Consider the following 14,025-nt stretch of genomic DNA (forward strand, 5'->3'; position numbering starts at 1 on the left):
GACCTTTATGGACGATTCGAGCAACAGATAAAAAAATCCCAACGATGAAGAAGATGAAGATAACATTTTTAGAGAGAGGGTGTGAAGAAGAAGGTTTTGATGTGGTATGTGAAGGAGTGAGGGATGTATTTATAGTTATTTAAAAAAAAATGAGCCGTTATCTCATTGAGTGAAGAGTGGATGTTGAACTCAGTAGAAACTGCTGAGTATTGAAGCCGAGCAACCCTTACCCTCGGATTCGCTAACCCTCACCACCGAATGCCACTCTGCGTGGCCTAATATCTGGGAATTGGTGTGGACTCACTCAACTGACTGGGGGCATCTGAATTAAGGTCTTTATGGTTTAGATTTGTTTGGATCATGAGTTTGTTGCTTTTTTTGACTGAGAGCTGTACATGATGAACACAAATTATAGGATTGATTTCCCTATTGATTCTTTCCTATCTTACCCTTTTATTAATCCCTTCCAATTTATATCGTTGTTTCCTTATTGCTTCCTGTAACATTTTTGTACATATAGGGCTATATAATGAACTTGTTAATTCTGGATACACAGAATATTGAAAACCATTAGTTCTCTCTGTTTTATATGGTATCATGGCGATATCGGACCTAGAGACCTCCAAACCCTCATAAGATTCAATCTTTTTTGAGATGGATCAAGAAAAGGGTAAAAAAGTGAGATTTGAACGTTGGTTTTAAAAATGATTCAATCTTTATTTCAAGAAAGTCAGAGAAGTCCTCATGTATTTGTCTTATATCTAGTTATTATTACATAAAGAAATTCTTATTTACCATGGCAGTTTCCAATAATCTTATATTCAAATTCAGAAGAATTGGCCAACATTTACAAAAGAGTACCATAAACAACATAAACAAACAAGGACACATCACATAATATACACAAATCAAATCATACGAATCCATTCAATAAAATCATCATTGATCTTGAAGCCTGAGGTATTCACCATACAAGCGTGGACCCGACTCTTCTGGGTGTGCATGGTACGCATAACCACCATGACTCGAAATATCAAGCCCAGCAACCTCCTCATCACTTGATATCCTCAATATCCTCAACCAATGTAGAAGGTAAAACAACGGACCCATGGTTACACTAACCCAACCTACAACCACCAACACTTCAACGACCTGAGCCCCAATCAAACCCCAACCACCACCCAACAAAAGCCCATAGGGCCGAGTTACTCCTAAATTACCCGAGTTATAAGTTTGAACCACAAACTCCTCTTTTGCAAACAAGCCCGTGAAAATTAACCCCCAAGCCCCACATCCACCGTGCAATTGGGCTGCCTCCAATGGGTCATCGTAATGCAACCTTAGGGCTACAATATTGAGCCCGATAAGAACACAAGCTGCAAAGAACCCGCATACGATTGCAGCCCATGGCTCGACCACCGAGCAACCCGATGTGATTGCCACAAACCCACCGAGCACACCATTGCACACGTCAAGAGCATCCCAATGGCCCACAAGTAACCGTCTACCAAACAAGGTTACAATGCCAGCTGTCGACCCTGCTAATGTCGTTGTAACCGCGGTCCGGCCCACTCCGGTCCAGTTGCCTTGATCAAAACTATCGGGATACGATACAAGAATCTTGTTGAATGACCCGGGATTGAACCCGAACCATCCGAACCATAACAAGAATGTCCCGAGCACCACTAGAGTCGCATTATGTCCACGCATTTGAACAGGCTTCCCGAAAGCATCGAACCGCCCGACCCGTGGTCCTTCGATTAAAGCACCCCATAGCCCGGCAATCCCACCCACCAAGTGCACCACACCACTACCCGCAAAGTCAATTGCACCTGACCCGAACAGCAAGGTTGCTGACCCTGGGTTTAGCCAACCAGTAGAAGACCAAACCCAGTGGGCCACAACCGGGTAAACAAACCCGGTTTGAAAAAATGAAAAAATAAGGTAAGCGCTGAACTGGGTCCGTTCAGCGATCGACCCGCTTGTGATACCCGCAACCGCTATAGCAAAAGCCCATTGGTAAAGAAAGAAGCTATAGTCAAAAGATGTTGATGGGATGTTTTTTAAAGCGAAATATTGAGTGCCAATAAACGGGTTCGACCCTGACCCGTCACCAAAAGCGAACGCGAACCCGAATAGGTAGTATGAGAGGCTGCCCACGACTGCATCGACTACATTTGTCAGCATTATGTTCAATGCATTCTTGGCCCGGACCGAGCCCGCACATAGCATGGCGAAGCCCAGTTGCATCATGAAGACCAAATAGGCTGAAAAGAGAAGGTAAATGGTGTTGATTGAATCTGTCACACTGGTTTCCCATGAAACCTCCATTGTTTCACACACAAGCACACAGTAGTGGGTTTAAGCCGAAAGGTAAGAAATATGAGGAGGATATGATGATATTGAATGTGCATAAGTTATTAATACAGCAAGTAGAAGACATAGCAACAACAGTGGCTACATCCGTGGTCCCATGGATTATGTGACAGCTTGAGAATTTTAAGCCAGTGACGTGAATCGGCTTATGGATAGGTAAACTCAGCCTGTTTGACTCGGGTTAACTCAGTGGTTCACTCATCAAATCCGATGGGGCGAAACCCATGTAAATCTAATTTAAACCACTATTGTGAAGTTGGAACGCTATACACACAGGAAAGTTGCAAACGTTAATTTATAAATTGTATACAAGTGACGATTTTTGAACTTTAAAAGCCTTGAATTCGTCTACCCAACCTCAATATCTCATAAACTTCCTTAACAAAAGCATGTCCCACCGCCACACATCTACTCCACCATCTTTATCGCTGCAACTGTTGCCGCCACCTCTCTCCGGTGTCTTTGTTATATACTAACCCCGGAACCCATTACCCATCTCGATCATCAGTCAAACAAGATCTGGTCTATTCTTGTTCTCACCAAACCACATACGATAGAAAACTGAAACAACCTATTCTCAACAATGGGTTTTTTTTCTTTCTTTTTCCAGCATATTACTTTATGCGATCTTTACATTTCAAGTAAGTTATCACAAATCGTTTATATAGATTAGGAAAGAATTTGTTAAAGGCTTTCTAACGTTTTTTTTTCTTAATGAAATGCAAATTTATCATGTCTAACCTTACATGAAGAAACAATGATTTTTTTTATTAGCTTCAACACGTTTAGTTAAAACTAGTAATTGAGCCTACACTTTGTCGTGAGTTTTTAAGTGTTTTTGGGGTCGGGATTGGAGTCGGATGAAACAGACGAATTCGGGCGCGTGGGCAGTTATTTTTGTCCCCGTTTGGTCTCGTTGACATCCTTAGTGTTTATACGTTTCGCATGTTGACACGAGTTTAATTTGTGACTATATGTGTTTAAATAGGTAAATTTGTGTTTGACAGTAGGGGTGACCAAAAACTGCACCGCTATTCAAATTAACCGCAAAAACCGTATAAACCACAATAAAAACCGATGGTGAAGTTTTCTATTTTTCAAAAACCACAAATTTGTGGTGCGGTGCGGTTTTTAGTTTTCAAAAACAGCAAAAAAAAAAAAAAAAAAAAAAAAAAAAAAACGCACCGCACCCCATATATTATATACAATTTTTTATTAATTATTAATATATTAAATATTCAAAATAAGATAATTTTCATGGATGAAATACGGATAAACTTCTAAAAGACAAAAGTGTTGGTTTTTTTTTTGTTATGTTTAACTTTGGAAAATGATGAAATTTCGCAATTTTAAGATATTTAGTGTTAATTACTAGTGATTTCACGTTTTTAATATATATTAATTGTTTGTGATTTAAGTTAATTGTCTTATTATTATTATTATTATTATTATTATTATTATTATTATTATAAGTAATATGTGTGAACTTTTAAAACCATTTGAAATCTAAACAGCGGTTAAAAACCATACAAAATAACCACACTAAATCCATGCGGTTAATAACCTAAACTAAAAAAAAACAAAAACAAAAAACAAAACAAAAAACAAAAAAAAAAAAAAAAACAAAACTGCACCGCAAAATAACCGCACCAAACGTTTTGAAAATGGATTAACTGCATTTGCGGTTAGTGGTGAGGTTTTTGCCAATAACCGCACCGCGCTCACCCCAATTTGACAAGCATAAAACACGAAAAAAAAAAACGATTTTTTAATTTTTTTTTTCAACGAATTTATAATAAAACCTGCTATTTTTAAGAATATAAACTCAAAAAAAAAATTGTGATCTCTAAGTATTTTGTCTATGTATTTTTATAATTTTTAGGGTTTTTTTGTTTTCCATATAACCATTCCTTTATATATATATATATATATATATATATATATATATATATATATATATATATATATATATATATATATATATATAGATCCGGTAAGAAGGAAATTTTTGGTAGGAAGGTAAGAAGTTTTTTTTTCTATATATTTTTTTGACGAACAAAATAAATGAATCACTAGATGATTCATTTGTAAGATGATTCACAAGAAAAAATTCCCAAAAAAAACATCTTTATGATTCATTTTTAAGTAAATTCAGAAAAAATTCACTTTTTTGACAATTTTAGTGAATAACAACAAAATCATTGTATAAATGAATCATCGAGATGTTTTTTTGAGAATTTTTTTATGTGAATCATCTTACAAATGAATCATCTAATGATTTATTTTGTTTGTTCGCGAAAAAAATATGTAGAAAAAAAACTTCTTACCTTCCTACCAAATATTTCCTTCTTATTTCATCTTGACTCTCTCTCTCTCTCTCTCTCTATATATATATATATATATATATATATATATATATATATATATATATATATATATATATATATATATATATTGTTTTTTATCTTAATTTTAATAGAATTAATATAGATTATTTATAAAATTATTTTTATTTTTTAATTCAATTATCTAAATTATATAAAATCATATTATTATTATTATTATTATTATTATTATTATTATTATTATTATTATTATTATTATTTACTTTTTGTTTATTTATTTATCTTGGTTTTTGTGGTTTAAAATTCTTTTAATATTTTTGACGTTTTATTTAAATATATTTTTTAATGTTGTTTTTTCTTTGACGTTTTGTTCGTCTAATATAATTTTTTAATGTTTTTTTTATGTGTTTCTTGTTTACATTATTCACTTATATTTAGGGCTGTAAACGAACAGAACATTCGGTGAACCGTTCGTAAACTGTTCGGCAGGAAGTTCGTTTATGTTTATCAGTTTATGTTCGTTTAGTATGTTCACGAACATAAACGAACGAAATGAACAAGATAATTAATTAAACGAACGAACACGAACAAGAAAATCTCATTCGTTTATCCGTTCGTGTTCGTCTAGTTCGTTCGTTTAAGTTAGTCGAACAAACGATACGAACACGAACGAATAGAACGAGATTTTTCTTGTTCGTGTCCGTTCGTTTAACAAATTATTTGGCTAATGTTCTTTCGTTTATGTTCGTGAACATACTAAACAAACATAAACAAACAAAGATAAATAAATACAATTAAACATATATGAACATAAACGAACATATAATGTGGTAATATAATAAAAAAAAATTGAACATAAATGAATATAAATAAATTAAACGAACAAACATAAATGAACGTAAACGAACGTTCACGAACATAAATGAATGACCAAGACCATTGTTCTTCATTTTCTTTCATTTATTAAATAAACAAAAATAAACGAACTCCCCGCCGAACAGTTTACGAACGGTTCACCGAACGCTCAATTCGTTTACAGCCCTACATATAACTGAATGATGTAAACAAAAAACACATAAAAACAACATTAAATAATTATATTGGACGAACAAAACGTTAAAACATAAAAATATATTTAAATAAAACGTCAAAAATATTAAATGATTTTTAAACCACAAAAACAAAGATAAATAAATAAAAAAAAGAAATAATAATAATATGATTTTATATAATTTAAATAATTGATTTAAAAAATAAAAATAATTTTATAAATAATCTATATTAATTCTATTAAAATAAAGATAAAAAAGCAATATATATATATATATATATATATATATATATATATATATATATATATATATATATATATATATATATAATTGTTAAAAGAAAAAGAAAAAAGAAAGAGAGGGTAATTTGGTTTTTTTATATAAACCAAGGACCAACAATGTAATTTTCATAAACCACAAAGATGTGATCTATCAAATTTTAAACTTAGTGACAAAAACTGAGGATTCGACCAAACCAGAAAACATTTCTATAACTTACTCTATAAATTTTTTATTGTACCTGAATTTAAAATAGAAATTGATTTATTAAATTATATATATATATATATATATATATATATATATATATATATATATATATATGTACATTTTAATCTAACACACCAAATATGTTCTTACAGCTAAATAGTTACACTAACCTAAACCACAATCACTAACACTTTAACGACGCCCCAATGAATAGGGATGGAAAAAATCCAATACCCGATGAGGAACCCGAAATCAGCATCCAGTTTGATCGGAGAATCCCCAAGTTGGCTGGGAATGTGGACGGAGATGGAAATCCCCAAATAAAAAAACAGGGATGGGGATAACCCTAATCTCCGCCCCGGATATATTTATGTATAAAAATAAAACAAAACATATATTTATAGTAAAATTTAAAAGGACTAAAATTATAAAAGCCACCGCAACTACCATCGTCGTCATTACCACCGTCGTCGCCGCCACCGACCACCATTACCACCACCACCACTACCATTACCCACCACCACTATCAATTCTATTACCCACCACCACCTCCGCTACCACCACCGGGCACCGCCACCAGCCGCCACTGCCACAACCAGCATCATCACTGTCGTCATTGTCGCCACCAACTGCCACTGCCACCATTACCACCACTTCCGCCACCGCCATCATCACCACCACCGTCGCCTCCACCATCACCGCCACCCACCACTGTCGTCTCCACCACCGCCACTGCCACCACTGCCAGAATTTTACTGTTTTTGTAATTTTCATAATATCTCTTTACATATAAGTTGGAAAACAAGGTAAAATTAAGCAAAATAGGCAAAAAGGGTAATTATGTCATTTTACATGAATTCCAATTCCATTTCCTGCGAACCAAACGGAATCTGAAATTAATTCAAAATCCATTTTCTGCCAACCAAACAACATATGAAATTGGATTCAAATTCCTGACAGATTCATTTTCCAATTCCAATTCAAAAATCCTTCAGCAACATTCTGCGAACCAAACATCACATAATATTATTATTATTATTGTTATGGCCACAACTTTAACCCATTTAACGAGTTTCATTGTTAACTTTGTTAATTTTTTTGCAAAATCAGTGTTAAAAAGTTCAAATTTGGTCCCTAAGGCTTACAAAAAATTACACCACATCGTTTTTTAACTTTATTTTTCGTTTTTTATATACTTTATTTATTTTTGGTTTATATATATATATATATATATATATATATATATATATTCTTTTTTATATATAATTTATTTATTTTTATTTTTTTAATTTATTTTTCAACAATTTGATTTTTTTTACCTTTTTTTCTTTTGTTTTCTATTTTTTAGTGTATATATAGAGTATATTAGAGTTTTTTTTTTCATATTTCTTTTCGTATTATATTTTAATTTTTTCATCTTATTATTTTTTTTTACTTTTTTTCTTATTTGTTTTTTTTTTGTATTTTTAACTTTTTATTGTCTTTTTCAAAAAATATAAAATGTATTAATATATTAGACTATATTTAAATTTTGATAATTTATAGTTTTTGTAATTTTTTATTTTTATTCAAGTAAATAAAATAATTATGTTTATATTTGTAATTTTGGTCAACCTTATTTTCTTTTTATATTTTTTGATCTTTAGTGCTATTATACTTATGTTACGAAAAAAATGAAAATTTTTAAAAAAAATAGCTTGTTTATTGAGAATTAGTGTTTCAATGTGTGATATAACTTGTAAATTAAATCATATTTCTATATGTGATATCAATAGTTTAAATTCAAGATAATATTTTTCAGTTTTATAATAGACTAAAAGAAAGAACAAAAAATATAATAGTCAGTCTCTATAAAAAAAACTTGTTATAGTAATTTATATTGAATTCAAGTTCGTTTACATGAATCAAAATATATAAAACATTAGAAAAAAACATAAATAACTAAAATAGAAAAAAAAGGTAAAAATGTAAACAAAAAATCAAATTGTTGAAAAATAAAGTTAAAAAATGAAAATAAATAAAGTATATATAAAAAAAGAAAATAAAAAATGTATATATATTTATAAAAAAAACGAAAAATAAATAAAGTATACAAAAAACGAAAAATAAAGTTAAAAACCATGTGGTGTAATTTTTTACAAACATGGGGGACCAAATTTGAACTTTTTAGGACTGATTTTGCAAAAAAGTTAACAAAGTTAACCATGAAACTTGTTAAGTGGGCTAGAGTGATAATTCTGCGAGAAAGTTGTGACCATAACAATAATAAAAAATATATATTATGACTTTTTTCCAACTACGTGTTAAAAATTTAAGGGTTGTATAATATTTGTCCAATCTAAAATACCCAAAATTTGATCAAAGTAACCAAACTTATTAGTAATTGTTTGGTTTAAATTATAATATTTCTTATTCGTTTATACTTTTTTTCTATTTGGGTTAGTATTACCTCAAATATCACTCTCATGAAAGAAGAAGTCATGGCGGTTTGAAGTTTGGGTTTTGACGGTACCGGCGACGTCTGGTTGTGACATTTAATTAACTGAGCGGGACCCGTTAACTTTGTATTCAATTGTCTTCAATGTGCATGTGAATCGGAGAATCAAATAGAATATTCTCTTGCCATACTTTTGGTTTTCATGCATGTAGGGATGAACCCTTTCCTTTATTTTATATATTATTATTGTTATTTTTTTTTTGTTTTAATATAAGTTCGTATAAATTTATAAGTCTGAACCACAAGCTCCACTTTTGCAAACAAGCTACAAGCTCGTGGAAACTAAGGTGCTATTTGTTTTTTCTGAGACAAAATGTCTGCAGTCTGCGGACCACATCTGTAAACCTCTGTAGCAGAAGTGGTGGACCAAACGCCTGCAGTCTGTTGTTTTTTTAATATCTGCAGACTACTAAAATAAACTAAAATCTAAATAAACTGATTTTTTAAACTACAAAGTATTTTTTTAATGTATTTATGACTTTGTCATAAATAATTAACAAATCTAAATAAACTTCTATGTATTATTGTACAAAAAGTGAAAATAAAAATGATACAAATTAACGTATATATTTGATAAAAACCAACAATTTTGGTCGCAAAGTTATGCCTAAACATTGTAATTAGGAATCAAAGATTTTGATATATAAATGGATGGAAATAAACTTCAATTTTTTCAATTAAATAAATTAAAAACGTGCCATAAATATATTTCTAAGAAGTTGACGATGTTGTATTAAATAATGTTTTATAAAATTTGGCACAAAAAATATAAGAATATATATTTTTTTTCATATTTATATAAACAAATTCACCGACCATTATTGTAATAATTTTTTATTTATAAATTTTTCAAAAATATCATGTTTGTGTTGTTGAACTTTTTTTTAAGTATTGTAATTTTTTTTTCAAATTGTGTATCACTAATAAAGCTGGAATAAATATAAATTAAAAAAAACTAAAAAATATATATGTGTTTTTTTAGGCTAGAAGATGTCTGAAGATGTTAGAAGACTCTGGTCCACATCTGCACCAAGAAGAGGGCGCGCATACATTTTTAGGTCTGCAGTCTTCAAAAAAACAAACAGTCTGCGAAGGCTAATGTCTGCGCGTGGTCTGCGCCGCACAGACATAAGAGGCCAAGAAGATCTGCGAACAAAAAACAAACACCACCTAAACCCCAAGCCCACATCCATATTGTAATTGGGCCGCCTCCAATGGGTCAACGTAATGCAACTTTCAGGCTATAATATTTAGCCCGATTAAAACACAAACCGCAAGGAACCCACATACGATTGCAGCCCATGGTTCGACCTCGGAGCAAACCAATGTGATTGCCACAAACTCACCAATCATGCCATTGCACATTTCATGAGCATCCCAATGGGCAATGGCCCACAAGTAACAGTATACCAAACAAGATTACGATGTCAATTGTCGACCCTGTTAGTGTCGTACCCGCGGTACAGTTACCTTGATCAAAACTAACGGAACATGATACAAAAATTTTGTGAATGACCGGGGGTTGAACCCGAACCATAACAAAAATGTCTAGAACACCGCCAGAGTCACGTTATGTCCTCACATTTGAACAGGCTTCTCGAAAGCATCAAATCACCATACCACTGCAAGTGCACCACACCACTGCAAAGTCGATCACACATTCACACCCGGCCCAAACATCAAAGTTGTAGGCCTTGGGTTTAGTCAACCTGTAGAAGACCAAACTCAAGGGGCCACAACCGGCTAAACTAACCGGGTTAGAAAACAAATGATAAAACAAGGTAAACATGATTCATTGAGAGATCGACCCGCTTGTGATACCAGCAACCGCTATAGCAAAACCCCATTGATAAAGAAAGAAACTATAGTCAAAAGAACTTGAAAGAATGTTATTAGAGTGAAATATTGAGTGCCAATAAACCGGTTTCGACCCTAACCCGTCTCCAAAAGCAAACGCAATCCCACATATGAAGACCAAATAGGCTGAAAAGAGAAGGTAAATGGTGTTGATTGATTCTGTTACACTGGTTTCCCATGAAACCTCCATTGTTTCACACACAAGCATATACAGTAGTGGGTGTAAGTCGTGAGGTAGGAAATATAATGATGTGATGATATTGAATTTGCATAAGTTATTATTTATTAATACAGCAAGTAGAAGACATGGCAACAACAATAGTTACATCCATGGTCCCCCATGGATTGTGTGACCGCTTGAGAATTCTAAGCCAGTGACTTGAATCGGCTTATGGATTAATAAATTCAGCCCATTTGACCCGGGTTAACTCGGTGGTTCACTCATCAAATCCAACGGCGGCTAATAAAAAACCCTATGTAAATCTAAATTAAACCATTATTGTACACACATGAAAGCAACCGTTTCTATACATACAACTGACGGTTTTTGAAATTAAAAGCTTTGAATTCGTCTTTGTGAAGATCGGCTACTGAGAGAGGATCACATTGTGACAAAGGCAGATTCATTGGCTCCTGCTCTCAGGGCAGCTTTTCCGGCCTCCAGAAACCTTGTGATTGCATCGTGTGCGTATTGGTGAGCTTCACCAACGGTCATGTATTTTCCGATTTCGGGATACGTGTTAAGAGTGTGATCACCGTTAAGCTGGGATGCAAGCTGAATTAGTTCGATTTGAAACTCGGTGAGACTCTGTTCTTCATTCGGTCCTCTTGGCCTCAAAGACACCTGAATTTCAGGAAGGGTTTCTGTATAGCAATAATTACAGATTGCGTTTAGTTAATTTTCTGATTTAAGTTTGAGGATTTAGAAACGAACCTGGACAATCATCGCGTGGAGTATCACGAAGATTGAAGTAACTCTCGAAGGTCCCTGCCCACTCATCGCGTTTGGTCAAGAAGTCGGAGTCTAGATTGAAGAGCTTCTTTACAGTTGCCGGAATAGAAGAATGTTCAAACTGCGAATATGGAGTTGGCCCACTGGGTTCATGGATCACTGTGCTCTTATCGATCCAAGGTGAAATCAACAGGGTAGGAACCCGAACCCCCAACCGATCAAACTGAAAGTAATATGGTTCAGGGCCGATGATCCCATCAGGGTTAGGGACATGATCGACAGGTGTAGGTACATGATCATAAAACCCACCATGTTCATCGTAAGTGATCAAGAGAGCCATTTCATCCCATTGAGGACTAGCCCTCAGTATCTCATAAACTTCCTTAACAAAAGCCTGCCCCACCGCCACATCATGCGACGGATGGTCATCATTCGCCGGAAAAAGATTCACATCAAAGTACCTTTGCTCCACCACCACATAATTCGGCAACTTACCTTTTTTAGCATGATACTTAAACATCAAATCATACTCATGGAACTTGGTAATGAATTTGAGTTTTCTCAAGCTTTGGAAGAACATTGTGGTGGGAATGTTTTGGAAATAAATCCCAAATGTAAGGTCGTTTTCGTCCAAAGAATCAAAGATTGTTTTCTGGGGGAACCCGTTGATGAGATCTTTCCTTACATTGCTTGAAGCTCCATGGGAAGTTGCAGAGTGGACGTAGAACCGGTTCGGCTGAGTCGACGCAGGAACCGACGCGAACCACCGGTCGAACACGGCGAACTCGTTTACTAACTCGGTGTAAGTCGGCAAAAGCTCCGGCTTGAAACCACTCATTACTGTGCGGTCTAACCCATCAACACCCATCGTATTTGCTTGCTGAACGAACCCGTTCATTGGAGCCGGGTTGGCGTGGGTCAAGTTAGACCCGAATATCTGTTCGCGGATGGCTTGGATAGAATGACCCGGGTCGGAGTCTACGAAAACGGCTTCGTCGGAAACGTAGACTTTACTAGACGCAGGGTCGGCGGCGTTGACATGATTGTGCTCTTCGCCGGTGACCCCATCGATGTCGGGGCGGGATTTCTTGATCCAGCCCAATACGTGATCAAATGAACGGTTTTCCATTACTAAGACGACTAGGGTTTTGATGGGTCCTTCGATTTTGTGAACTTTTTTAGGAAAAGGGAAAGGGAAAGGGAAAGAATTCAGGGTCTGAGAAAAGACTAGGATGTGGATGAAGATGAAAACGGTCAATAGGGGTCGCCGGCGGTTCATATTTATCCAGGAATGAGTCGATTAACGGGTGATTACGGTGATCGGAGAATGGTGGTTGGGATATTTTATCTCTATTTCTATTTTATATGATTAGTAGTGTGGTTTAAGGTTTAATGACTGATGGCAAAAGGAAAGGGAAGCGTGGCAGAGTGAGGAAGAAACAAAAAGTTTATATCCTTGTTGGAGAAGATGGATTTCTGTAAATTAAATGCATGAAATTTACATATTTATACTCAACGTTACAAGTATATGATATTCGTGCCAATAATTTGGAAAACTATGCAATATTGTACAAAATATAATAGGACAAATCGTGTCAAATTTTTATTTTTAGGCAAATCTTAATAAATGGTTTTCGTGGTATGTCAAAATATAGAGTTTGGTCTCTAACTTTTTGTCTTCAAAGATAGTCAATTAGCATGAAAACTTTTTATAGACGATCCTTCCATACCTTGCATTGGCGGATTTAGTATATGGCACACGGTGGTCCGTGCAACCCTTGACTTTTTCGGACGCAATGTAAAAAATTTCAAAAATTTTTGATTTTTTTTACCATCGTGCAACCCCTGACTCCCTGACTTTCCCGTGACACCCATACTATGACATTTTGTGTCCGCCCCTATACCTTGTTCCAGTTGCGTTGTCCTTTGAACACCTTAGCCCACTTGTGTTATCCTTTGAAAACATTGGTCCATTTCTGTCATATTATACACCTCACATATACCTCAAGTTCAACATTAGTGACATGACTTCATTGGCTAGCATGTGACATACTATATGGTACAATAAACTTATAATAATTATTGGTTTCATCCACATTAATTACATATGATTGTGTTGCATAAGTTTATCACATACAAGTTCATTCAAATCTAGTTTCCTACTTTAACAACATGTTTGTATTTTACTAGGTTTACTTCTATTCAACTCTCGTGAAACATTTTCAAGTTCCAACTCCCTAATCTCAACTTTGGATGGAGACTTTGTCACATCTTCTCCGGTCGTTGGCGGAAATGTCGAGTGGTGACGGTGTTTACAGAGATTACCCAAATCACAAAGCACAAACCATAACTACTTTTTTATAAATAAAGTATATTACAAGGAATAAATGAATCCTATCTATCTATCTTCAAACTGATGTCCTTCCTTGTATTGATCCTTACTCCATCCTAAGAATA

General features: G+C 34.1%; 2 protein-coding genes and 1 pseudogene across 2 annotated transcripts; all 3 read right to left on the bottom strand.

The window, feature by feature from the left end:
- Positions 1 to 803: 803 nt before the first annotated feature.
- On the bottom strand, positions 804 to 2,420 carry LOC145137532 (ammonium transporter 1 member 3). Its single transcript, XM_079071663.1, has one exon. The coding sequence runs from the start codon at positions 2,329 to 2,331 to the stop codon at positions 940 to 942; it is 1,392 nt and encodes a 463-aa protein (XP_078927789.1). The 5' UTR covers positions 2,332 to 2,420; the 3' UTR covers positions 804 to 939.
- Positions 2,421 to 9,681: 7,261 nt separating this feature from the next.
- LOC145136775 (ammonium transporter 1 member 3-like) lies at positions 9,682 to 10,824 on the bottom strand (annotated as a pseudogene).
- Positions 10,825 to 10,871: 47 nt separating this feature from the next.
- NPC1 (non-specific phospholipase C1) lies at positions 10,872 to 13,098 on the bottom strand. The gene is made up of 2 exons (XM_079070888.1): positions 11,551 to 13,098; positions 10,872 to 11,480 (listed from the first exon to the last, which is right to left on the bottom strand). Exons 1-2 carry the CDS (start codon positions 12,845 to 12,847, stop codon positions 11,218 to 11,220), a joined length of 1,560 nt encoding a protein of 519 aa, XP_078927014.1. The 5' UTR covers positions 12,848 to 13,098; the 3' UTR covers positions 10,872 to 11,217.
- Between the last annotated feature and the right edge of the window lie 927 nt (positions 13,099 to 14,025).

The sequence above is a fragment of the Lactuca virosa genome, chromosome 9 (assembly GCF_052849685.1).
Source record: "Lactuca virosa cultivar CGN04683 chromosome 9, Lactuca_virosa_CGN04683_v6, whole genome shotgun sequence".
NCBI lineage: Eukaryota > Viridiplantae > Streptophyta > Magnoliopsida > Asterales > Asteraceae > Lactuca > Lactuca virosa.

Coding starts and splice junctions, on each gene's coding strand:
- LOC145137532 (XM_079071663.1), bottom strand. CDS start 2,331: ATGGAGGTTTCATGGGAAACCAGTGTGACAGATTCAATCAACACCATT.
- NPC1 (XM_079070888.1), bottom strand. CDS start 12,847: ATGAACCGCCGGCGACCCCTATTGACCGTTTTCATCTTCATCCACATC. Junction 11,481..11,550: donor TCCACGCGATGATTGTCCAG/GTTCGTTTCTAA, acceptor ATTGCTATACAG/AAACCCTTCCTGAAATTCAG.